Source organism: Arachis hypogaea, chromosome 13 (genome assembly GCF_003086295.3).
Source record: "Arachis hypogaea cultivar Tifrunner chromosome 13, arahy.Tifrunner.gnm2.J5K5, whole genome shotgun sequence".
NCBI lineage: Eukaryota > Viridiplantae > Streptophyta > Magnoliopsida > Fabales > Fabaceae > Arachis > Arachis hypogaea.
Window position 1 is genome coordinate 132,125,001 of NC_092048.1, and position 26,444 is coordinate 132,151,444.

At 34.9% G+C, this 26,444-nt stretch overlaps 2 protein-coding genes across 4 annotated transcripts; one reads left to right on the forward strand and one right to left on the reverse strand.

Moving 5' to 3' along the window:
• Positions 1 to 9,115: 9,115 nt before the first annotated feature.
• On the forward strand, positions 9,116 to 16,187 carry LOC112733642 (ARF guanine-nucleotide exchange factor GNOM). The gene is made up of 3 exons (XM_025782677.2): positions 9,116 to 9,367; positions 9,871 to 10,640; positions 11,983 to 16,187. The coding sequence occupies exons 2-3, from the start codon at positions 9,903 to 9,905 to the stop codon at positions 15,661 to 15,663; spliced, it is 4,419 nt and encodes a 1,472-aa protein (XP_025638462.1). The 5' UTR covers positions 9,116 to 9,367; positions 9,871 to 9,902; the 3' UTR covers positions 15,664 to 16,187.
• A 489-nt stretch (positions 16,188 to 16,676) lies between these two features.
• LOC112733643 (uncharacterized) lies at positions 16,677 to 20,931 on the reverse strand. Of its 3 annotated transcripts, none has more exons than XM_072213200.1 (6): positions 20,448 to 20,931; positions 20,129 to 20,225; positions 18,913 to 18,995; positions 17,741 to 18,575; positions 17,102 to 17,641; positions 16,677 to 16,962 (listed from the first exon to the last, which is right to left on the reverse strand). In XM_072213200.1, exons 4-6 carry the CDS (start codon positions 18,563 to 18,565, stop codon positions 16,855 to 16,857), a joined length of 1,473 nt encoding a protein of 490 aa, XP_072069301.1. In that variant the 5' UTR covers positions 18,566 to 18,575; positions 18,913 to 18,995; positions 20,129 to 20,225; positions 20,448 to 20,931; the 3' UTR covers positions 16,677 to 16,854. The 3 variants fall into 3 exon arrangements, with proteins under 3 accessions (XP_072069301.1, XP_072069300.1, XP_025638463.1); XM_072213199.1 differs by having other exon boundaries at positions 18,687 to 18,995; positions 20,448 to 20,920; XM_025782678.3 differs by lacking the exon at positions 18,913 to 18,995 and having other exon boundaries at positions 20,448 to 20,924.
• Positions 20,932 to 26,444: the final 5,513 nt, after the last annotated feature.

Genomic DNA, 26,444 nt, shown 5'->3' on the forward strand with positions numbered 1-26,444 from the left:
AAGAGCATCATTAATGCTGGAGGTCACCTCGAAAAGGTAACAGCATCTCTGGGGATGAAGATACTTCAGTTTTCTGCCTGGAGTTACTAGTAGCAATCACATTGAATAATAGGGACAGAATTGGACTTCTATGGAAGGATGTTTATGAGCACATATCAATATTGTTCAGTCAACTGTGACGCCTTGCGTACTGATAGAAAAGGCCGTTTTTGGGCTTCTAAGGATTTGCCATCGCTTACTTCCATACAAAGAGAGCATTGCTGATGAACTTTTGAGGTCCCTGCAACTTGTCTTGAAACTTGATGCTCGGGTTGCAGATATATATTATGAGCAGATTACTCAAGAGTCAGTCGGCTTGTAAAGGCAAATGCTTCTCATGTCAGATCTCAGTTAGGATGGCGGACAATTACATCACTTCTTTCCTTCACTGCTCGGACCAGGAATCGTCTGAGGCTGGATTTGATACACTGCTGTTCATTATGTCTGACGGGGCCCACTTGCTTCCTGCAAATATGTTCTTTTGTCGATATGAAGGCAGTTCGCTGAGTCCGTTTAGGACAGGTAGAACGTCTGTGGTTGCGCTAGATCTTAGGCTGGTTCTGTCAATGTTTAGAGAAGTGGACTAGTGATGCTAAGCTGGCAGGAAAAGATGAGGAAGTGGAGAAGATGTTGAAGGACATTGTGGAAATGTGGTTGAGGCTAGGGTGCAGGAATAAAGAAGGTATGTTTGGACCAAGGAGGAGGTTAAAACATGCTTGTTGTCTCTACAGACATGCTGACAGGAGCTGTTGGGATTCATGTCCCACCTGATTTGTGGGTTACAGTGTTTCGATCAAGTGATTTTCACTGCAGTGGATGATCTGCTTGAAATCGCTGAGGAATACTATCAAAAGGAATACCGGAACATGGAAGGGACACTTTCTTGTGTTGAAGCTCTTGTCTAAGGTTTTCCTCCCAGTCACTCCCCCAAACTATCACAATTGACAGATTTCTCAAAACTATGGGTCGCTGTGCTAGATCGGACAGAAAAATATACGAAAGCAAAAATTAGGGGAAGGAGAAGTGAGAAGCTTCAAGAGCTTGTGCCTGAGCTCCTGAGAACACTTTGCTTGTCATGAAATCACAGGGCATACTTTTACCGAGCAGTGGCGTGGGTGAAAATAGTTTGTGGGAACTGACATGGCTACATATTGAAGAATATTGCTCCATCATTGGCAGTCTGAGGTGTTCCCTGCTCCAGAGCTTCAGCAGGCACCGCATAAACAGATGAAGCCGTTGACGCAAACACTTCTGTTTCTTCAAATGAAACAGTGAGCCAAGATGGTGCTGGTGTTGGTTCCTAGGCTACCTGAGTTGGCTTTTTCAATGCTTGCCGCTACGAACCCGCAATATCAGTCCTTGATAGGTTTTCCTGTTTCTATCTTGGGTTGTTTGGGTTCTGAAGCTGATTCTGCATAATGTGATAGATATTGGAACTAGTTAATGAGGCCAATATGAGAATTAAAGTTGCCTGTGATTTTTTTCTCTTAACTAGTGGTAATAAATAGTGGAGTTTGGTTGGAGATACATGTTATATAAATAAGTGCTTACCTTCCCTTCCCTTCCCTTGTTGAGTGCTTGTAAAGATGAGAACTCTTCTTTGTTGCAACAAGTACCAGGAAATTATCCTCAAGTTTACTGTCTTGCTAATTTGACAGATCTTGAGATTTATGTTTCCTCTTGGCTCTAGCTAGTAGCTGCTACATGTATGTTACTCGGTATGATAATGTTGCAAACGACACAAGTTTTGAATTGATAAAGGAATATTAAATCATTCAATCAATATTAGCGATTAGGACTACTTTTTTTTAATTCCAATCTTTAGCCAAATGCCCTAAAAAAAATACTTATTGGCTAAATTTATTAAGATATTGCAGTTTCATTCACCTTAGTGACAATATGAATGCTTGATCGTTTGATGTCTTTTTTTTTCCTACGACTTAATTATATTTTAATTCTCTAAAATAAAGGTAGTTATAAAAATAAAAGAATATAATTAACTTAGATTACTAATTTTTATTATGTAAACGGTCTTATTATAAATATGATACATGATAAGATATAATGACACTATTTGATTTTTGTAATCAATCCTGTTTAGTGGATAAAAACTGTTGTTATTGGTGTACTAATTTGATTATGTATGATTCGATCAAAAAATTTAAAAATAATTAATTTTAGTTAATTTGTTCTTTTATTCAGAATTATTCTTATCTTAGAATCGCATTTGAATTTATTTAAAAAAAAAAAAAAAAGAAAGAATGACCACTTGAAAAATCACCTCATATTGATACAGGTCAAAATAAAAAATAAAAAAAGCAACATGAAACAGTGTATTTCAGCAATTTACTGCTAAAAGCCTAAAAGAAAGCATGATCAATGGACAAGATAAAAGATAAGAAAACCTTCTTATTATTATTTTGTACGTAATAAAATTAGAGAAATAAAAAAAATACAATACTGTGTTGATTATAGTTTTTAATTTGATATGAGTGATTTTGGTATATAGCATGGTTATGAAATATATGGTGTTTCACCGAGCTGTGATGGCTGCGCCGAGCAAATCGATCGGACTGATAGGAAACTGTAATCGAATGGTTCGATTTCAGTAATTGGTGTACACAAATCGGACCGTCCAATTTGCATACTGAATCCACGTGGCGCGCATGCAGCGGACTCCTGGTTGACTTCGTTGCTTCCTATACCCCATTCGAGTGTCACCCCCTTCCAGCAGCCATCATTTTCACTCTCATATACTATCTCTATTTCTGCTTGCTCTCTAACCCCACAACCATCTTCATTTTCAACCACTGTTGGACCACAGAGCAGCCGAAAAAACATTTAAATACAATGCCAAGAAGACCAAAAATTAAAGAAGTGAACAGTCAGATCTTCACATTGTTAATTATCTTGGACATCTAAATTATGTAAATTTTTATTTTTAATATTTTAATTTAATAAAAATAATAGTGATAATATTTGATTTAGTAACAATATTATAATAGTACTAAGTAGAGATTACACATGTATGTATGATATTGTTACTGTTAGGTGGTAGAAATAGAGATTAAAATAGAATTATTTAGTTTTTATAAAGTCTCTGAATAATTTTAATTAATAATATGGTATGTTTTGATTTGGAATGAAATTTATGATTATTGATTAATATGTTTTGTAATGAAACCAATTTATAAAATCTGTAGATATTATTATTATTATTATTATTATTATTATTATTATTATTATTATGTGTTGGAATGAAATTTTAATTAATATATTTTTGTTTTAATTATATTGTACTAGAAATAGAAGTATGAATTTAGGATAGTTTAAGTTAAGTAAAAAAAAATATGAATTTAATAAATTATTTATGATTATTAATAATTGAATTTAACCTAATTTAGTGTAATTTAGACAATAAATTAGTAAACACTATACCTAAAATATAAATTTAATATATTGTTTTATGAATAATAATAATAATAATAATAATAATAATAATAATAATAATAATAATAATAATAATAATAATAATAATAATAATAATAATAATGTTAGAGGTTAAAGAAGAAAAAAATATATACTAGTTTTATAAATAATTTATCATTACTGAAATTATTCTAGTTATTTAGTTAAGGTTAATTAAATTTTGTTATAAGCTAATAAATATGAATGTAGGATTTTTGTGTAACAGATTTACTATGTATGTTTGAAATGCAATTATACTGGTAGTTATAACGGAAATGTGATATTGTAGGATTCACGGATGTTGATATGTGACCATTTAAAGTCGTTGGATTCGTACAACCAAATTGTTGAGGGGCATTTACAGGAGATTGATTTTTATCATGTTTTTCAGATTGGAGTCATCCAATGTCAGTCAGCAATGATTAATGCTTTAATCGAGAGATGTCGGCCTGAGACTCACACATTTTATTTTCCGATTAGTGAGTGTGCTGTGACGTTGGAGGATGTGGCGATAATTCTTGGTCTGCCGACAAATGGTCTTTCGGTTACAGGACCGACCATGAGTAGTTTTGAGGCCTTGGAGGCCGAGTGCTTGCACCAGTTTGGGGTTGCACCGAGGAAGATGGACTGTAGAGGAAGCTTTATAAAATTGACGTGGTTTAGGGGTTTGAAAGATCTCATAGTCTTGAATGATGATATTCACATTCAGAGGTACGTAAAATGTCACATAATGTTGTTATTTGGGACAATTCTATTTGGAAACAAGTCGGTTGCAGCGGTGCATTGGAAATTTCTGCCTTTGCTCCGTAACTTCGCTGGGATCATACAGTTTAGTTGGGAATCGGCATGCCTCGCACACTTGTATAGATCATTGTGTAGGGCAACTCGTGTCGACTGTAAGGAGATGGATGGTCCACTGACACTTTTGCTTACTTGGGCTTGGATCTGTCTACCATTTCTTGTGCCGATTTTCGGCAATCTCCGAGTGTTTCCGATTGCAAACAGGTAAAATGAATTACTTTATGCCTTGAAATAAAGACTAGAAATTGTATTTTATTTTTTACAAGATAAGTTAACTAAGAGATTGTCTGACGACAGGTGGCGTAACTAGGATCGTGAGAATCAACAGCAACAACCACCGGCACCGGCATCGCCACAACAGGAGGTTGAGTATTTTACACCATATGTTCCTCACACGCATCCGTCGGATTATTTTTCACCATCAGTCCCGTTACATCAACAGTATTGGAGTGGTCCACAGTTTGAGGCATGGGGAGCAAGCTTCATTCAGTCGGTTACTTGGTTTCATGGCTCCGGAGCCAGGTCACTCACATTCAAGTAATTATGATGACATTCCCACCGACCAGTTGGCACATCCGGGTGGTATTACTCCAGTTAGGAGGTTATTAGATTCGAGACCTCGAGTTCGCACTTCCTCTGATAATTCTGGAGGTAGAATGTCTGTTGACTCGAGTAGGAGTGCTGATGCCACAGGAGGGATTATACAGAGTGGAAACCCTAGGCATATTCCAATGAGTCTAATTCAGAAGAGCAATAAGGCAGTTGATGATGAGACTGATGACTACCTAATAGACCATCCGGATAGTGATGGCGACCATGAGGACGACGATGAGGATGAGGATGAGGATGAGGATGAGGATGAGGATGAGGATGAGAAGGACAACAACGATGTCAATGATGAGCCGACCGGTCAAGATGATGAAGAATCGGGTCATCTTAGGCCGACCTTTGGCTATCCGTCTGAGGAACGGATTGCCAACGAATCGAGGTCCATGATAAGCAGCTCATGTTGTAGGATTTTTCAGTGGTCTAAACCTAGTCCTGTATACTCTTCGAACTTGGTCCATCTTGTATACGTCATGAACGTACACTTGCCAATCCGACCGCTGATTTGCACAACAAGCAAATACATGTCGACACGAAATTCGGTCAACCTGGAATTCACCACAGTCGCACTGTTGTCAGCGTAGGTCAACTGCATACTTAACCCCACTAGGCATCTCACGTACTTCAAAGACTTCATTTTCTCTGTCAAAGCAACTAACCAGTATGTTTCCCGATGCTCATTGATTGCATGCAACTTGGAGGTCACCAGCTCAGAGAACACATGTCCAGCATTAATTCAAGCCTCAGCCTCGGCTCTTTTCCTAGTGAACAACTCATTCAGTCTGTAAAATGTAGCCTTAACAAGCGCAGTGACTGGGAGATTGCGTGCCCCCTTCAAGACGGAGTTGATGTACTCCACAAGATTGGTGGTCATATGACCCCATCGGTATCCACCATCAAATGCCAAAACATACTGCTCACGTGGGATCCAGTCAAGCTAGTTGGTGTAAGCCTCACCCCGTTCGCGTAATCGTTGATAGCGCATCTGGTACTCCCGAATCATCCTCAAATATCCTATGATAAAAAACATTCAACTATGAACAACGTTCTATTTAATTGTATTTACAATAACAATATAGTTCCTTTTATTCAAACTTACCGATATTGATGATAAGCTTCCGCAGGTAAGGTGCCTTGAACTTCCTCAAGAAATTTGACTCAATATGCCAGATACAAAACATATGAAAAGCTCTAAGAGGAGACCAAGCCCCATTACTACGAGCAATAGCTGGCCTGATGGAATCGTGTCGATCAGAGATAAGTCCTACACCATCACGTGTCACCACATGTTGAGCAAGTTACTTAGAAAAAAGTACCATGCATCAGAAGTCTCTCCTTCCACTATGGCAAATGCAATAGGCACGATATTGTTATTGTCATCTTGTGAGACTGCAACCAACACACAACCCTTGTATTTTTCATACAAATGAGTCCCGTCCACCTGCACTACTGGCTTGCAGTGTCTGAATGTCCTAATACAAAGGTAATAACTCTAGAAGACTCGATGTAGTACACGGATATCAGGAACCAAATCATCCCCCTGGTACGCAGGCATTGTTTCAAAGTGAACCACTGCTAGCGGCTCCTTGTGACACATTGTCTCAAACCGTATAGGCAAAGCTTCGTACGATGCTTCCCAACCTCCGAAAATTGACTCCATCATCTTCTGCTTTGCTAACCATGCTTTGCGATAACTGATGGTGTAGTTAAACTTCGACTGTACTTCCGCAATGACTGATTTCACCTTTATAGATGGGTCAACCTCTACCAACGGCTTAATTGCTTCTGCAACTGTCTTGGAATCCAGTTTCGAATGGTCTTGAGAAATAGTAGATCTAGTACAAGTGTGACTACCATTGTACCTCCTTATCTCCCAGCAGTACTTTTTCTGCATTTTGGTAACCCTGATTAGCCAATCACAACCTGCGCCATATTGTATACATTTAGCATAGTGTCGTCGGTTTTGACTCATACACCCGATAGTCTACACCTCTACGAATGGTATAATCTTTCATTGCCTTGATTATTGCCTCCCTCGAACTGAATTCCATTTCCACCGTAAATTTACCATCCACCACAGCAGGAAGCTCTGCTACAATCACATCGCAAGATATATATTTTCATAAATAATCATTAAATATATATATCTTAACAATTAAAATCTCTCTATACATTATAAGTAATAAATCATTTATTTTATATACAGTAATAAATTATTTTATTTTATAAACAATTCATAAATACACCTTAACAGATATAATTATAATAGTCTATATTTTAGGTATTTTATCTACATAAAGAACTAGTAAATCTAATCCATAATAAAGAACTATTAACTAATAAAGTAATCAAATGCTATGATCACAAATTATAATCCACAGATCACGTATATTACTCATCTGATCTTATTGATCTACTACTTTAAACTATCACATAGCTATCTTTCTTTACATACCTACATTCATAGTACTGTCAACTTCATCTGCGTCTTCACCTGAACCAACAATCTCATAGTTATTTTCAATTTTCTCCTCGCTATTACTATTATAATCTTCCAATTCAATATTTCGGTCTGCTTCAGATTGCTCAAACTCAATGTACAACTCGATGCATGACATTCGGTAGCGATTTTCAAAATACATTGAAAAAATTTCATGCATGCTCGCTTCATCTGTCACGTATTTGGTTTGAAATTGAACGAACCCACCAAACACAGATAAATGATACCTGTACAAAATACACGATACTCTCCTAGATACTTGAGAATCTATCTTCTCACAAATTAGACCTTTTAATTCCTCAAATGACAATGTGAACGGAATAACAACATCTAATGAATTTTCACATACAAATTGAACTCCCTCGTATGTTTGTAATAAAATCTATCCATAACAATATATTTTCAAGATAACTCTATCATCCATGATAATATACGTATATTAAACACTCAATCTCACTATTATTTTTTCTGAAAGAATGGAGGAGAAGAATGAGAGAAGAGAAAGAACATGATCTGAGATTTGAAACTCACGATGAAAAAGAAGAAGTTGAAGTTCTATGAAATTTTGGTTTATGTATGCATAAATAAATAAATCGGACGGTCCGACTGCCTACTGCTATTTCAATTTTTTTTATAGAATATAAATCGGACCGTTCAATTAGTGTTCTCTCAAATTAAAAAAATTTTCCAAACTAAAAAATCGGTGGATCCAATTTTAATCAATACCAACTTTTGCTTCACACAAATTGGACCTGTTTGATTTGTGTTCCTCTCTCTCTCCAAAGAAATCGGACGATCCGATATCTTTCCTCTTAATTTCAAAAAGCAACACCATCACAACAGTGTATATCCTCCCAAAACTCTATAATCCAGCGTAACTGACACCGGTGAATCATATAAAAAAAGAGTAAAGTATTGTTTTTGTCCTCAACGTTTGGTGTAAGTTCTATTTGTGTCTCTAACGTTTAAATCGTCCTATTTGTATCCTTAACGTTTATAAAAGTGATTCAATGTTATCCTACTATCAATTATACTAACAAATCAGATTATATTTTTCAATTATTCTCACTTAGATATATTCATTCTCAATTATGTCTCATTTGGATATGTTCGATTTTAATATTATACCCCACTATTTGTGTTTAGATTTAATTATGTCCCTAGAAAAGTGAATTATGTAAATGTTGTAGGAATTAGTTTCAACATTTGATCGGCTATTTTTTGGAGTAGATCATCGATTCTATCCCAGACATTTGTTTTCTAACTTCAAGAAGAGATTTTTAAAACTCAAACTAAAGCGCTCATGATGTGTAATTGATGGCAGGATAACATTGAATCACTTTTACAAATGTTAGGGACACAAATAGAACGATTTAAACGTTAGGGACACAAATAGAATTTACCCCAATGTTAAAAACAAAAACGATACTTTACTCTATAAAAAAAATTAGCCTTCGAGTTATTTCTCTCCCGAAAGATCGGCTTAGATCACCAAAATGACTTATTATTGACACAGATTTTTTCCCCAAAGCTGAAAAAGAAAAATGCTTCAGGTTAAGTCAATTTTCTGTCATTTGGCAGAAAATTATATTACAATGATAGACATCTTGTACTGAACGCTACACTAGAATGGTGAATTTTTTTCATTTAATGCCATTTGTACATATATCATGCCGTGCCACATATTTAAATTTTCTTTTTAATTACGTAATCTACAAATAAAATAAAATGAAAATGTTACAATTTGTCAAGGCTTTTCTTTCTGATTTCCAAACGCTACTTTTCCACAAGACAGAGGCTCAGTAAAGTGCTCCCGGTTACGGGAGAGAGAACAGAGAAGCAGAAGCAGAGGCGATTCGCCCAACGCAGACGCTGAACCCGCGAATTCTGAAAACCGCGACGCCAAAATACTTCCGAAAGTTGAAGAGAGCCAGTGCTGTGACTTCGACTGAGGTTTTTTTCTGCTTTTCCCTTCTCTTCACTGTTGCTCCTCTTTGCATCGAATGCTACGTTGCGGTTTCTCTCTCTCTCTCTGTTCCTATGTTTCTATGTATAGTTTAGAGTTGGAGCTGTGCTTCTTTCTGCAGCTGAAACCTCCAATAACTAACTTCGATTGTTGCTATGATTTCACTTTAGTTTGTAATTGATGTCTGAATTCTAGGATTTTACTCAATGAAGAAGAAGAAACAATGCTGGATGGATCAGATCTAAATCTACCTGTGAATTTTTTAAATTTGGTGTTGTTGAAGTAGTATGTTTGCCTTTGCGTGCTTAGCTTGTGGATGATGTTTTGGTGAATTGAATCTGGAATATTGTCACGCTGTGTTTTGTTCCGTTTGATGCTTTATTTAGTTTGTTGAAATCCCGATCTCGTAATGTATGTTGTCTTTTGGGACTTAAAAGAGTGAAATTTTTTCGGTTTTGGTTGGTAGTTTTATTTTTTGAATCTGTACCAGATCCTTGGGCTGTACGGAAGGATATAGTGAGGATGGGCCGTCTGAAGCTGCAGGCTGGTATCAACGCGATAGAAGAGGAGGAACCTGAGGATTGTGATGCTACCTGTCCAAACAAGACAACTTTATCATGCATGATCAATTCTGAAATTGGCGCCGTGTTGGCAGTTATGCGGAGAAATGTAAGATGGGGGAGCAGTTATATGTCCGGCGATGATCAGATGGAGCACTCTCTCATTCAGTCTTTGAAGGCGTTAAGGAGACAAATCTTTTCATGGCACCATCAGTGGCACGCTATCAACCCGACTTTGTATCTCCAACCGTTTTTAGACGTGATTCGATCCGATGAGACAGGTGCACCAATTACTGGGGTTGCCTTGTCATCTGTTTACAAGATCTTAACATTGGATGTGATTGATCAAAATACAGTCAATGTTGAGGATGCTATGCACTTGGTGGTTGATGCTGTCACTAGCTGCAGATTTGAGGTGACTGATCCTTCATCAGAAGAAGTCGTCTTAATGAAGATACTGCAAGTTCTCCTAGCTTGTATGAAAAGTAAAGCATCTGTAATGCTGAGTAACCAACATGTTTGCACCATTGTGAATACTTGTTTTCGTATAGTTCATCAAGCGGGAACTAAGGGCGAGTTGTTGCAGCGGATAGCAAGGCACACAATGCATGAACTTGTGAGGTGTATTTTTTCTCATCTTCAAGATGTTGACAACACAGACCATGCGTTGGTTAATGGAAGCTCTAATTTGAAACAGGAGGTATAAGATTCACTTTACCTTACTTGAAGGTTACATATTTTTACTCTACTGATTATTGTTCTAGCTACTAAGGAAATAAATAATAGAAAAGGGAAATTTTTATCTGTGTGTTGGGGAGTGGGGGGTCAAGAGAGAAATAAACAATGATTTCCTATTATGCAAGAGTTAATGTTATGCTATCAGTTAGTTTTCTTTCCCAGTGTTTTCATAGCTCTAGGAACGTTTTACTTGTCTGCTCTGAATCATGGACACTTCCAATCACCTGTCTTACCATGTCAAGTTCATACATGGTACTGGTGTTTGTTGGATATACACGGATACTTATGGGTCTAACATTATATTAAGATGATACTACCTAAATACTAATTTGAACCTTATAAAATATCAAATTTGAAATTAAACCATTTGATTTGCTGTTATATATATATATATATATATATATATATATTGAACATTATTAAAAGAAAAAAATCATTTATTTGATGTTTTGACTACTTTATTTTTTATTATTTTATATTTTTATATAGTATATCTGTACTTACCTATGCTTTATTTTATTTTATTTTGCCCAAAATTTTGTAACCCATACCCACATCAATATGTATCCATAACCGGCACTACTACTATACTTGTATGTGTGCTACATAGCTTGTCTTTTCTTTGGTTAGAATATTGCTAACGGAAATTACAATATCAATGATGTTAAATCATAATAAATTGTGTAGCATTTTCCTTGAGTGTCATAAGCCATTAGTAAAATTTGACCTGCTGGTTATAATTAAATCATAGGTATTTTGTGCATCCTAAGATGAACGTCACAGATCTGCCTTTCCTTTGTCTTTCCATCCCACCAATAATAGTATATGTATATTCTGATTGTGTAGTTGGTATGGAGAAAACTTGCATCTTTGAAAGTAGTTGGTAGTAATAATAATAATGATAATGAGATAGGATTAGTTCTGGATAGATAGAGAAATAGATCCAAAGTACCGCATGTATTCAATGTGTACTGGATGAGCACACTTCAAGGATGAGAAAGAAGATACAAAAACAGAGGGTATTCATGATACCCTCAATTTTCCCCTACTACTTCTATAACTAATGTTTCATCTTATTTCTCATATCTATATCCTACTGTGCTCCTTTCTGTTATAACTTAACTTATTCCCTTCCTACACTCTATACAGAAGAGGCACAATTGTGACTGACCCATTTTCTTACATAGTCACATTTTCAAATATTCAAAGGGAATCTGTTAATTGTTATACTAAAAAAGAACATTTTTGGGTTGTCAATTGATATTTATGACGTCTCATTTGTTGTTGTTCATTATTTGTTTCAGACTGGGGGCCTTAATAATGAATATGCTTTTGGAAGTAGACAATTGGAGAATGGGAGCCTCAGCTCTGAATATGATAATCAGACATTGCCCACAAACTATGCTCCCAGCGCTGCAAGTGTTGCTACAGGAACTCGGATGGACGAAAACACAGCAATTGCTATTAGTGGCAAGGATGGTGTACCATATGACATGCATCTCATGACTGAACCATATGGTGTTCCTTGCATGGTGGAAATATTTCACTTTTTGTGTTCTTTGCTGAATGTTGTCGAACATATGGGAGTTGGTCCAAGATCAAACACTATTGCGTTTGATGAGGATGTGCCTCTCTTTGCCCTAACTTTAATTAATTCTGCTATAGAACTTGGAGGGCCTTCTATTCGCTGTCACCCAAGGTTGCTTGGCTTAATTCAGGATGAATTGTTTCGCAATTTGATGCAATTTGGGTTGTCAATGAGCCCCCTTATACTTTCAATGGTTTGTAGCGTTGTGCTCAATCTGTATAATCACCTTCGGACTGAACTCAAATTACAGCTAGAAGCATTCTTTTCTTGTGTAATTTTGAGGCTTGCTCAGGGCAGATATGGGGCTTCATACCAGCAGCAGGAGGTAGCCATGGAGGCCCTTGTTGACTTCTGCAGGCAAAAGACTTTTATGGTAGACATGTATGCTAACTTTGACTGTGACATTACTTGTAGTAATGTCTTTGAAGACCTTGCTAATTTGTTGTCAAAAAGTGCATTTCCTGTGAATTGTCCATTGTCTGCCATGCATATTCTTGCTTTGGATGGTCTTATTGCTGTTATACAGGGAATGGCTGAGAGAATTGACAATGGATCTGTAAGCTCAGAATATTCCCCAGTGAATCTTGAAGAGTACAATGCATTCTGGATGGTCAAATGTGAGAACTATGGCGACCCAAATCATTGGGTTCCTTTTGTCCGCCGAAGAAAGTACATAAAGAGAAGGTTGATGATTGGAGCTGACCACTTTAATCGTGATCCTAAGAAAGGTCTAGAATTTCTCCAAGGAACACATCTTTTGCCTGACAAACTTGATCCCCAAAGTGTTGCCTGCTTTTTCCGATACACTGCTGGGTTGGATAAGAATCTTGTTGGTGATTTTCTAGGAAATCATGATGAATTCTGTGTTCAGGTTCTTCATGAATTTGCAGGAACATTTGATTTTCAAGACATGAACTTAGACACTGCACTGCGTCTATTTTTGGAGACTTTCAGACTGCCGGGAGAATCACAGAAGATTCATAGGGTACTTGAAGCTTTCTCTGAGAGATATTATGAGCAGTCACCACATATCCTAGCTAACAAGGATGCTGCTCTTGTGTTATCATACTCAATGATAATGCTGAATACAGATCAGCACAATGTGCAAGTTAAAAAGAAGATGACTGAAGAGGATTTTATCAGGAATAACAGGCATATTAATGGTGGCAATGATCTACCTCGAGAATTCTTGTCAGAGATTTACCATTCAATTTGTAAGAATGAAATCCGCACTACCCCTGAGCAAGGCGTTGGGTTTCCCGAAATGACACCTAGTCGATGGATTGATCTAATGCACAAGTCCAAAAAAACTGCTCCATTTATTGTATCTGATACCAAGGCTTACCTTGATCATGATATGTTTGCCATAATGTCAGGTCCAACAATTGCTGCCATCTCTGTGGTATTTGATCATGCTGAGCATGAGGAAGTATACCAAACATGTACAGATGGATTCTTAGCTGTTGCTAAGATCTCAGCTTGCCACCATCTTGAAGATGTTCTAGATGATCTGGTAGTGTCCCTCTGCAAGTTCACTACACTTTTGAACCCTTCATCAGTTGAGGAACCCGTCCTTGCCTTTGGAGATGACATGAAAGCAAGAATGGCAACTGTGACTGTATTCACTATTGCAAATAGGTATGGTGATTACATACGCACAGGTTGGCGAAATATTCTTGATTGCATCTTAAGACTGCACAAGCTTGGTCTTCTTCCTGCCCGTGTTGCCAGTGATGCAGCTGACGAGTCTGAGCTCTCTAGTGAAACTGTGCATGGAAAGCCTGTCACTAATTCTTTATCCTCGGCTCACATGCCATCTATTGGCACTCCAAGGAGATCTTCAGGATTGATGGGGAGATTTAGTCAACTCTTATCTCTTGATACTGAAGAGCCAAGATCCCAACCTACTGAACAACAACTTGCTGCTCACCAGCGCACCCTCCAGACAATACAGAAGTGTCACATTGACAGCATCTTCACCGAGAGTAAATTTCTACAAGCTGAATCACTTTTGCAACTTGCAAGAGCACTCATTTGGGCTGCAGGGCGACCTCAGAAGGGGAACAGCACACCCGAGGATGAAGATACAGCAGTCTTCTGCCTTGAGTTGCTGATTGCAATCACTTTGAACAACAGGGACAGGATAGGAATTCTTTGGCAGGGTGTGTATGAGCACATATCCAATATTGTTCAGTCAACTGTAATGCCCTGTGCCTTGGTAGAGAAGGCTGTTTTTGGACTCCTACGAATTTGCCAGCGGTTGCTTCCATATAAAGAAAACATTGCTGATGAACTTCTGAGGTCACTGCAACTTGTCTTGAAGCTTGATGCCCGAGTTGGTGATGCATACTGTGAACAGATTACTCAGGAAGTTAGTCGCCTTGTGAAGGCAAATGCTACTCATATAAGATCTCAATTAGGATGGCGTACAATTACATTACTCCTTACCAACACATCTAGTCACATAGAAGCATCTGAGGCTGGATTTGATGCACTACTGTTCATAATGGCTGATGGTGCTCACTTGCTTCCTGCTAACTATGCTTTCTGTTTAGACACTGCAAGGCGGTTTGCTGAGTCTCGTGTTGGACAAGCAGAGCGATCTATACGGGCATTAGATGTCATGGCTGGGTCTGTCAATTGCTTGGCTCGGTGGACTAGTGAAGCTAAGGAAGCACAAGATGAGGAACAAGCAGCTAAGATGTTGCAGGAGTTTGGAGAGATGTGGTTGAGACTTGTACAGGGTCTAAGGAAGGTGTGTTTAGACCAGAGAGAGGACGTTAGAAATCATGCTTTATTATGTTTGCAGAATTGCTTGACAGGAGCCGATGGCATTTATGTCCCTCATGGTCGTGTGTTGCAATGTTTTGATATTGTGATCTTCACCTTACTTGATGACCTGCTTGAGATTGCGCAGGGACACTCTCAGAAGGAGTACCGCAACATGGAAGGCACCCTTATCCTTGCAATGAAATTTTTGTCCAAAGTTTTTCTTCAATTACTCCCAGACTTATCACAATTGTCAACTTTCTGCAAGCTATGGTTAGGTGTGCTTAGCAGAATGGAAAAATATATGAAGGTAAAGATTAGGGGGAAAAGAAGCGAGAAGCTTCAAGAGACAGTACCTGAACTGCTTAAAAACTCCTTGCTTGTCATGAAGATGAAAGGTATTCTGGTGCAGAGGAGTGCCCTGGGTGGGGATAGTCTTTGGGAACTAACGTGGCTGCATGTGAACAATATTTCACCGTCATTGCAGCTTGAGGTGTTTCCCGAGCAGGATTCCGACCATTTGCAGAAGAAACAGGGTGAAGCAGTTGGAGGTTTGGTGCCTGATGAAATGGGTTCTGTTCCTTCAAGTGAAACAGAAAGCCTTGAAGATGCTGGTGTTGCTGGTTAACTTTATCTACAATGTTGTGGCAACCTGAACAATTTTTTGCAGTTCATAGTGGCACACATCCACATTGAATTTTGTTATGCTATTGATAGATGCACGAGTTTTACATGAGGTGAAATGAATGGCTTTCTCAGTTGAAGTCACAGCAAGTAGATATGGTTAAATCTGATTTTTCATCTGTCAATTGGCATTTCTTCCTCCCCCTCCCACCCCCCCCCCCCCCCTGCTCCTCTTGTCGTAGCCCATAGAACCTTATTGTTGCTGTAACTTAGTTGAAAAATATATTGTAGCTTGAGATAGATTTCTACCTTTACACCCGACCAAGGAGCTGCCTGAGGGATAGTTAGCCCCAAATCTCCAAAATTATTTTTTGTACAGAACTTTTGATTCTCTCTACAGTCTACACCATGCATTTCAGTTGGTATGATAAAAACTACTACTCAACTTTCTTGCCATGATATCTCTATCTCTCCATGTATGATAAATCCTGACACATTAATGCAAGGCCTTCGGAATATTATGGTTTAGTTTGTGCCTTCGTGATACATTTACCTCTGTCTTGCTTAATGGCTTTTTACCCCGAGATCAAAATTAGTAGTAGACCTTATGAATGTTAAGATGTTAGAATGACATTCTCCGTCTTCCCTTTGAGAAGAACTTGTTCCTTGTAATTGGATGTAATCAACAGACGGTGAAAAGTGTCATTCATGGTTTCTCGTATATTGATCAGCATCTAAATTTTGGTCAAGTTCATTATATTTTGTACTTGAAATAGTTTGGAATGGACGGGTTCTACCGATTACTTCCAACTTTATTCTAGGATTCCAATTTGCTCACTCGTCATGTTTCATTTTCAAGTGAAATTCAGAATTCATGATATTACAGCAAAAGTAAGTGAAATCTATTCTTTTTTTGGGGTTGTCTGCTAAGTGTTAACTCTCACTGGAGAATGTTACAGCCTTTTTAGCGGACGAGTATTACCTTAAAAACACTATTTTTATCAGATGAGGCGAAAGTTTCTTTAATAAAAAATTGGGGGATATATCTTATATTTTGGTATTTGTGGCCAATAGATACAGGTGAAAATTTAGAGTGAAGAAATGATATGAATATGTTGGCAACTATGTATGTACACAGGTGGAGCTGTTACTGGCCAAATCTTTAGTAAAATCTTCTAACTAAAGCAACTGTTCCCTAAATAGTAACTGTTTCATGAGGTCTGCACTTTCTAATCCTAATGTTCAATCTGCCTTCCTGTATGCTTCCTCCATCCATGATTTGGCAGCATTGCCTACGCCGTGCCTGTTGCAGTATATAGCCAAATCAAATTATCAGTTTCAAATCCATCTTTAAACTCAAACAAACACATTTTTAATTCTATTGATTCATGGTTTTGTTTGAGACTTGAAAGACAAAGAAAGGGACAGAGAGAGAGACATACATCCTTCCAATATTCTGGGTCCATCTTCAAGGCAGAAACTAGAATGCTCGTCACTTCCATGGTGTTATCTTCGCCGTTGCACTTCTCTCCTTCCTCAGGTACAAATCTCTTATAGACTGTGAGAGTTCCACTTGTGCCTACACTACTAACATGGTCTAGAAAGAATACTGCAGGGTTCTGGCATGGATCAGGGCTCATAGGTCTAGTATTGAATGTGAAAGGACCATCACCCCAACTCCTCCATGTCTTGAATGTCTGCAGCGGCATCCTCAAATCCGCAGCTGATAACATTGTTCTGTAGATTTGTATTGTGTAACCCCATGAGATGGATATGGACCATTTGCGGTTATGATCATAGCAGAGACTCTGCTGCACTATTCTAGCAGGGTCAAGTTGGTATGCTGCCATAAGCATTTTCAGTGCATCCATTCGAGTATGTTTGGGAATCACAGGCTTCAATTCATCAAGGTGATGAAGTGTTACAAGCGGTGCCATGGGATGAGCTGCTAGAAGACCATATGCATCTCCTCTTATATCAAGCTAAAAGAAGATGGCAGAGAAAATAAAGAAAAACAGTAAATTTCTTTCCAAGTAATTAGAAATGAGTCTCATTAGATAAATGGTTGAAACTTAATATACCTGGTGGAATCCACCTTCCCTTGTAAGAGGCACTCCAACTTCATGAACACAAGCCCAAACCCTCTGATCAGAACCATAGAAATAGAAATATCTTTGGAGACAACCATCCATCATTCTAGCAAGTTGAGCTGCTAATGCATAACTAATTGCAAATCCACCACCACCAAAAGCCATGTCATAAGAATGCATCACATCTTGCTCCACACTCTCAGAATTCCCACCAATGTAATACATCTCATTGTGATCATATTTCTTCAGAACAGTGACCAAGTTCTTGGTAAAGAACACAGTGTCATCATCTCCCATCACAAACCACCTCACATTTGGCAAACCAAGTTTGAAGCTCTCGTAAACTATCCGAGCTATCCGAACCGCGGATGGCGAGTGCAAGGTCCTGAACTGTGTCCATCCCTGTGAGATTTGATATGGGATTTTTAGCCCTTCAGGGTCTGAGATAGCAGGCTTCTCGTCCAGCCAAGCGAAACCTCGAGTAGTGTTAGGATCCCACCAGAGCTTACTGTAATCGCTGCGAGTGCGCCACGTTGTAGCCGAGCCACCAATGCCAAATAGAATGTGTGAAATGTTTGTTGGTCCACAATCACTGACTGAAGCATTCTGTAAGACACGTATATGCTCCGGTAGTGGAAACCGCCGGTATTGTTTGGAGAATGCTGAGTGTACGGCAAGTGAAATGGATGCAACAAGGCACACCACTATGCCAATCTTTATAAAGTTCACAACAATATCACCAAGTCTTTCAGGGATAACAAAGAATCTAGGCTTTTTAGAAGTGTCAAAATAAGGTTCCAAGCGAGCCTGACTCATCTTCTTATCCCTGATACATTCAAAATATGCAGGAAAGTAAGCATTTGTTAAAAGAAGGGTAATCACACTGAACTCCTTCTAAGATTAGATAATACTTTTACAAATATGTACTTACACTAACCTCTCTTAAAAGTTATATCAACTTATCAGAAGAGCTCAGTGTAATTTCTTCTGAAGGAAATGATGGGTGCTTTTAATGAATGAAAGTGATCATAAGAACCAATTTCATTACATTACTGCTAACGTGCTAAGGATGCTTTAAGTCTTGAATGCTGTTCTATGATCTTTGCTTATCTAAAATATTCAAGCAATTTGCTGTAAGAATTTTAATTGATTGATGAATGCACCTTGAAGGCCACAAAAGTTAAAGATGTAACCCCAGAATGAACCAGGGTTCCCAAAGAAGTATCCAGAAAGGACAGTTCTGAACCTGAAATACAAGTTGTAAGCCTAAAATTAGTTTAATATGGCAAAACCATTTTTAGTATTCGGATAACAGAAGACACAACATGAAAAATCATAGTTTCTTTTCCATTGCAATTTAGCTGTTTGATAGATTTGTTAGACAAATTAATACGAAAATAGGACATTCTCAAAATAGGATATTCTCACAAGTTTACTTAAGAAAAGGAAAATGGATCATGTAACCTGAAATGTATAAATTATTTCAATAGTTTTTTTTTTTTTTTCTGACCAGATTTACCTCTAAAAAATGATATGGATTTATATATCTCATGCCACAAAATCAAATCAAATAAAAAATGAATTGGACTCAAAGACAAAGTGAGAGAATCAGAATGTAAAAAATAAACTAAAAATAAGGCATGAAAAGATTAAGGGGTTTTCCCTATAAATAATTTATTTATGGTTTTGGTCTTAGAATTTTTCTTGAAATCTTGGCCTAAAAAATTTATTAAAATATTAGTTAGGTATTTTTCATCAATTAAGGAAACTAACATTTTTTTAACAAGTAACAATAAATCAACAAAAATTCAAACAAAATTTGTTTTCAACTAATAAGAGTGAGAGGAGACAGAGAGATGAAGAGAGAAAATAACAAAAGTTGACTGCATATTAATCGGAAATCGATTTTTTTCCATTTTTTTTAAAAAAAAAGAAAAGATCCTCAAAATATTTTTTAAAATATAGATCAAAATCAGAGAAGATCTAGAAGAGTTAATGAAGGCTGCAGAATACTACTGCAAACACCATAAGTCCATAACCAAATGAAACGTGTTTCTTCAAAACTCGACAAAAATTTCAAACAGGATTTCCATTTCCATAGCAACTTGATCAAGCTTTATTGGATTATCACGTTACATAATCACGAAATTAGCTCAAACAGCACCATAAAGCTCATCCAATTCTTTTTAAACCAAAAAAAAATCGGTAAATTTAAGATTGTTATAACTGAATAAATGATATTATCCCCTAACATTAAACACAAAGAATAGACCTTGGAAAGAGAGAGATATGCGAATTAATATTATCATATCCTACAATTAAAAGAGAGACAATCAACAAAATTCTTTGAAATCAGTGTCTCAGTGTCTCACATCGTACCTCGATTTAACCATCCAACTCTCTCTATTCTCTCTTTGTATATAGAAGAAGACAAGTTATGATCTTTCCAACTTCAACCTGTTATGGCTCTTAAACCCTGCAATGCAACAGAGGAACATGATCAAAGAAAAGCAAAAGTTCCACCCCAAGAATAAATGAAAACAAAGGCAAAAACTTTGACGTTAAAAGATGAAGATGATGATGACCCTGACCCAGATGAGGAATTAGCTAAGAACACGTTGAAGAATTATAATTATAATGAAAAAGAAACCGTGAAGTAAAAAAAAAAAAAACTAGTGCACATAGATTTTAGGCATACCCCATTAGAAGAAATGGGGTGTTTCCTCGTTACAATGAAAAATCGCTTCTTCTTCTTCTTCTTCTTTTAATTTCTTTTGCTGTAGGATCCTCTCACTGGTCCTGTGGTCACCCTTCAATGATTTTTGGTTTTTTCACATTTAATACATAAAAAAGAGGAGTTTGAGGGGGGGTAAGGTCCATAGTGGCAGGAAAAAATGGCACCGCATAAACTATCTAGTATGTGGTGTGGAATATCACATTTCATGTGCAATGATTCCATTCCATGCATCATCATGCATTTAAAATTTTCCCATCATAGTTTTCACTGTTCATACCATATATTAGATTTCCTAAATTTTCAAAAACAATGAGATCTTTTTATTTGAAAAGGTTATTCTTTTTTTTTTTCCCTTTTGTTTTTGAGTCTATTACTCTGCTTTATTTTTCGGAATATATCTCTTTTATGAGAAAAGTTAATTATTCTATTTCCACCACCGCTGAATAATATACATGGTACATATTCTATATCTTATAGATAAGGATAAAAAAAAATTTAAAAAAAAAGAAGAAGAAGATAATTTATTTAGGATCATTGGTGATAAGCATGTCCAAATGTCATTTAGAATAAGGCCATTTAACCTATCTGTTTATCCATCAATATCATCCAAGAGTGACAAATACTGCATGTAAATTGCAAAAATGAAAATGCGTTGGTTGTAAATTTTTTTTTTTTTTAAGTTTGAGAAAAATAGCGATCGTCCTTGCGATTATACCACCTATGCTATGTCATTATTCAAAGCTAACATACCTGTTGAAATAATTACTCCTATTTACTTATTAGCATCAAAATTAGGAGTTGAAAATGCATGTCAAATTCAATTAGCATTTGAATTTTGAAACACTCAATTGATGCACTGAGATTGGATTCGTGTTCAATTATTAATATTTAATACTGTTAATTAAAAACGTGGAGTGTTAGGGATCAACAATTTTTGTGTTTTGTAACCATTAATTAACTTTAAATAATATTTTTAATAATGTAAAATTATATCTAATAATAAAAGATCACTCACTTTTTTTTATAATTAAATATTAACCACAAAACACAAAAATTATTGATCCCAAGACTTTTTCTAATTAAATACGTATCCATAGTTGTTTAGTGTACCATAAAATAAGGTGGGAAGGTCAACAAAAGGTTGAAGGAAGTGGGACCAAAAGCTTACCTAGTGTGGTGAGAGTGAGACTCGGCGAAGGTTTATTGGTCACTCACCATTGTGTCATTCCTACCTATGATGCATGGACACTGATACGGACACGGAACACGACACGATACGGGACACGCTGACACGTAAATTTTAAAATTTTACATAATACGGAGACACGCATATATATAAAATATAAAGTATTTTTTAGATAAATTGTAATGATATTTTGATATTTTATTGATATTAAAATATAAATTAAAATTTTTAATTATTTTTAATGTTTTATTTTAATTATATCAAGTATTTAAAATATTTTTTGTTTTAATAAATAATAATATATACTATATCTAAATTTATTTTAAAAATATATGTTAAGAATAAGACTGGACACGCAAACACGTAATGGTATTTAGGTGTGTCCAGGCGTGTCCGGAGAAGAATTTTTTATTTTTTATTAAGACACGGTTGGACACAGCAGACACGCGTGTCGGACGAGTGTCGATGAGTGTCGTGTCCAAAATGTGTCCGACACGCGGTCACGATAACTCAGTGAAGTGTCCGTGCTTCATAGTTCCTACTTATCTTTATCAAAATCTTAAAAAATGTTTAGACGAGAGACAGAGATTGAGTGATTAAAATTAAGAGATAGAAATTAAAAGATAGATATTAAAATAAATTTTAATATTATATTTAATATAAAAATATATAGAATTGAGTTATATCTCATTATCTTATTTAATTTAAAATAAAAATAGAGTTTGAAATAGTTGAAATTACAATAATATCCTTAAATTTAAAATGCAACTCTAATTCAAATTTTATTTTAATTTTTCAGCAATTTTTAGTCCACTTTTTCTTCTCTCCTGAAATTTTAACCGAGAAGGGAAGGAATTCTCTCATCTTTTCCACCACCGGCAGCACCGCTAACGATACCAAACGAGCAAGGCGCGTTTGCAAGTCTCCAACGCTTCACAATTGCACTGCCAGGTACTTCTTGAGAGCCGTGTTGTTGCTATCGTTCGCGCGTCTCTGGATTACGTCGCCGCCGTTTCTTGCCGCTCTGCGTCTATCTCGGAGCTAACCTAGGTGGAACAGAACGATAAAGTATGGATATGACATCAAACTATAGTAAGCAAGATGGAACAAAACAACAACAAAAAATGAATAAAATCAAGAAAAAAAATTGGCTATAACTAACATAGGTCACAAAAGATATGACGACGACAAAGTGGTGGTTGACCTGGTGACAGCAACAGGGCTGGGGCTGCAGTTAGGTTCCTCGATCATTATCTTGCGTAGGAAAATATGAGGAGATGAGAATATAAGGGCTACAAAGATGAACTTCGACAACGATTCACCTACCTCGCGGTGGTTACGGCGGCGATGGCGAGATGGCTGTACTGGCACTGGCGATACAGAGACTGCAGCTGGAGGTCTTTGAAGAAGGAACGAGAAGATGAAAGAGTGGGGCTGCGAAGAATGAAGTCCTAATTTAATTTACATAAAGGATAAAATTGGAATTAATTAATTGGAATAGAATATTTTAGGTATAAAATATTATTAAAGTTTCAGTGTCTCCATTTTTTTGAAGTACTAAAATATTGGAATTTTAGTAATGGAGACTGAAATGTTAGTACCAGTTTTTGTACTAATAAATATAATACTCAGTCTCAATCTTTTCGTCTTCGTTTCAATACATCAAAACAAACACTTGTTTTTTTTTTTTTTTGTGACTAAACAAACATTTGTTTGATATATATGAAAACCAATAGGTAAAAACTCAAGTATAGTCTACTTTACGTGAAATTGATAGCTAGAGTCGTTAGATGAAAATTTAGTCAAATCATTTTTATCAACTTTACGTAAAGTCGACTACACCTGAGTTTCTACCAAACCAATATTAGGGAGTTAACTTTGTTGAGATTATTTTGTTCAATTTAAATTTAAATTTTTAATTTTTAATCTTTTTAGAAAATACGTTTTTAGAATTACAAAATAATTAAGTAAATATTGATTTTCTATAATTGTCTAAATTATATGACATCTTTCACACTAATAAAAACTGTACCAATTGGTAATGTTAGTTTCGGAGGGAGGAGGGAGTAACAGTAAAGATAGTTGGAAAGGACAAAAGAAAGAAAAACCAATAGGAATGAGGCATGAGGCAGAAGAACATGAAGTCATGAACACCCCAAACACAACGTACAAATGGGCTCCATTCACTTTTATAATACGCAGTACTAGGTGACACTTGGCGCCATCACGCGCATCTCTTTTATTTTCTTAAATATTTTACTTTTGCTCACTTTCCTCATACCATAGTCGGAGGTAATTAAAAATAATTTAATTTTAATATTATATAATAATTTTAATTTATACGTGTATTTAATTATATATTATAAAAATAATTATTTTTTATATTAATTATATAAATAATTATTTAAAAAATAGATATAATTATACGTAAAATATTTTATATTAATAATACATTAAATTAAACAAATTAAAAATAATAAAATATTAAAGATTAATGTTTTTATCAAATATTAATGAATATCTTAAGTTAATATTATATTTTATACCATTAAAATTAAATTTTATAATTTAAAAATAACTATAAAAATATTGATTAAGAATAATAATTTTTTATTAGCAATGTAGAATTGTTTAAAAAATATAAAAAATATTAGAGAGTCATTAAAATTTATTATTTTGGCTATTATTTAATCATTAATTCAATTATTTTAGTCTAATTTTTTTCAATTTAATAAACTAACAACAGATTTTATCTCATATTTTTAAATATTAATGACTAATTAATGACTAAAAATAATAGCTCTAATGATCATCTAGTATTTCTCCAAAAATAATATTATGTGTATTATTTCAAAACAAAATTAAAATTTAGTATAATTTTTATTTTTAAAATAAAAGTGATTGATAAAAGTTGAAAAAATAAAATTTTATTTTTTATATTACAGTATATATATATATATATATATATATATATATATATATATATATATATATATTAGTTAATTATTATTTTTTAATTAAATTGGTAACATAATCCAAATATTGAAATTTGAGTTTTGTTGTTAAGATTTCTAATTTGGAAAATTTTATATTAAAAAGCTAAAGAGTTTAAATTTTAATGAATTTACTATCTTAAAATTTTCCAATATCTTATTATGATTAATATCAACAAGTATGGATAAAATCCTTGAAATTTTAATTATTTTCTATTGGTGCTTTTGCAGGAATGTTATCAAATATTCCCGTGTCTTTAACAATCCTTTTTTTTTGGTTCGCAATGAAGTTCAAAAAAATGTTTAGGGTAAATAATATAAATAAACCAAATGACATCTAATAGTATACTAATGTCTTAAAATAAAATAGTTTTTTTTGTATAAAAATAGGGAGATTTAAACCCGTAACCTCTAAACGAGTATGGAGAGACTATGTCATTTAACCTATAATTTGTTGGCAAAATAAAATAGCTTTATTCGATTTAATTAGATTTGATTTATATTTTTTAGTAATAAATCGAATAAACTATATTCGATTTATTATTGAACAACATATATATAGTAAATCGAATCAGCTTTATTCGATTTACTACTTATACAGAGTATCAATATTTACTATTTTTAAGTTAATTTATATTAAATTTAAAATATAAATGACAATAACGAAATATCCCATATTTGGATTCAAATAAAATATCAAAAAAATTAAAACGAATAAAAATAGAAATTCAACTTTTGTGTTCTAGTTCAAATTCCAAAAAGTCTACATTTTTATAAACTTATGAATTTAAAATGGAACAATAAACGATTTCTAAACATTTATTAAAAATTATTATTTGACTCATTAGCATCTAAAGAATCATTATGGAGACTTTTAATGTTAAAAAAGTTAATATAAAGTATAGCCCTCCAAAGTGGTATAAGGGTTAAAACTTGAATTTTTTCAGAGTCAAAATAACAGATAGTTATACTTTATATAAAAAGACTAACTATATTTATATAATATGTAATTTGAAAAATAATATATTTAAAATTTTAATTACATATTATATAAATATAGTTAGTTATTTTATATAAAATATAATTATTTGTTATTTTTGACTTTGAAAATTTTAAATTTTAGTTTCTATGCCATCTTAGAGGGTTATACTTTATATTAATTTTTTTAACATCAAGTCTCGGTAATAATTTTTAGATGCTAATGAGTCAAATGATGATTTTTAATTAATTTTTAAAAATCGTTTATTGTTTCGTTTTAAATTCATAAGTTTATAGAAATCTAAATTTTCTAGAATTTAAACTAAACCACAAAAGTTGAATTTCTATTTTTATTCGTTTTAATTTTTTTATATTTTATTTAAATCCAAATGGGAGGTATTTTTTTATTGATATTTATGTTTTAAAGTTAAATTAAGTTGATTCGATTTATTACTGGTGCAATATATAAATGCTAAATTGATTACAAAATAGCTATGCATGTCTCAAGATGCTGCCTGCCCCTGGTGACCTCATAGTAATAAAACAGCTATGCATGTGCTTCGTGATTGTCATTCTGCTAGAGAAATCTGGCGTTTATTGCAGCTCCAAATTTGCCTAAGAGATTTTTTCAATCTTAACCAAATGGATTGGCTTATTCGAAATTTATCTAATCCTGGTGACTGGCCTGTTCGATTTAGAGTGACTCTATCATCTTTGTGATATTCTAGAAACAAACATGTGTTTAAAAGGAAGAGTTCAAACTCTCATGGAGTGGCTGTGTCTATTAATAGTAGGAGTTAT

Coding starts and splice junctions, on each gene's coding strand:
- LOC112733642 (XM_025782677.2), top strand. CDS start 9,903: ATGGGCCGTCTGAAGCTGCAGGCTGGTATCAACGCGATAGAAGAGGAG. Junction 10,641..11,982: donor GCTCTAATTTGAAACAGGAG/GTATAAGATTCA, acceptor TATTTGTTTCAG/ACTGGGGGCCTTAATAATGA.
- LOC112733643 (XM_025782678.3), bottom strand. Junction 17,642..17,740: donor GGGAAGGTGGATTCCACCAG/GTATATTAAGTT, acceptor ATCTTCTTTTAG/CTTGATATAAGAGGAGATGC. Junction 16,963..17,101: donor ACCCAGAATATTGGAAGGAT/GTATGTCTCTCT, acceptor ATACTGCAACAG/GCACGGCGTAGGCAATGCTG.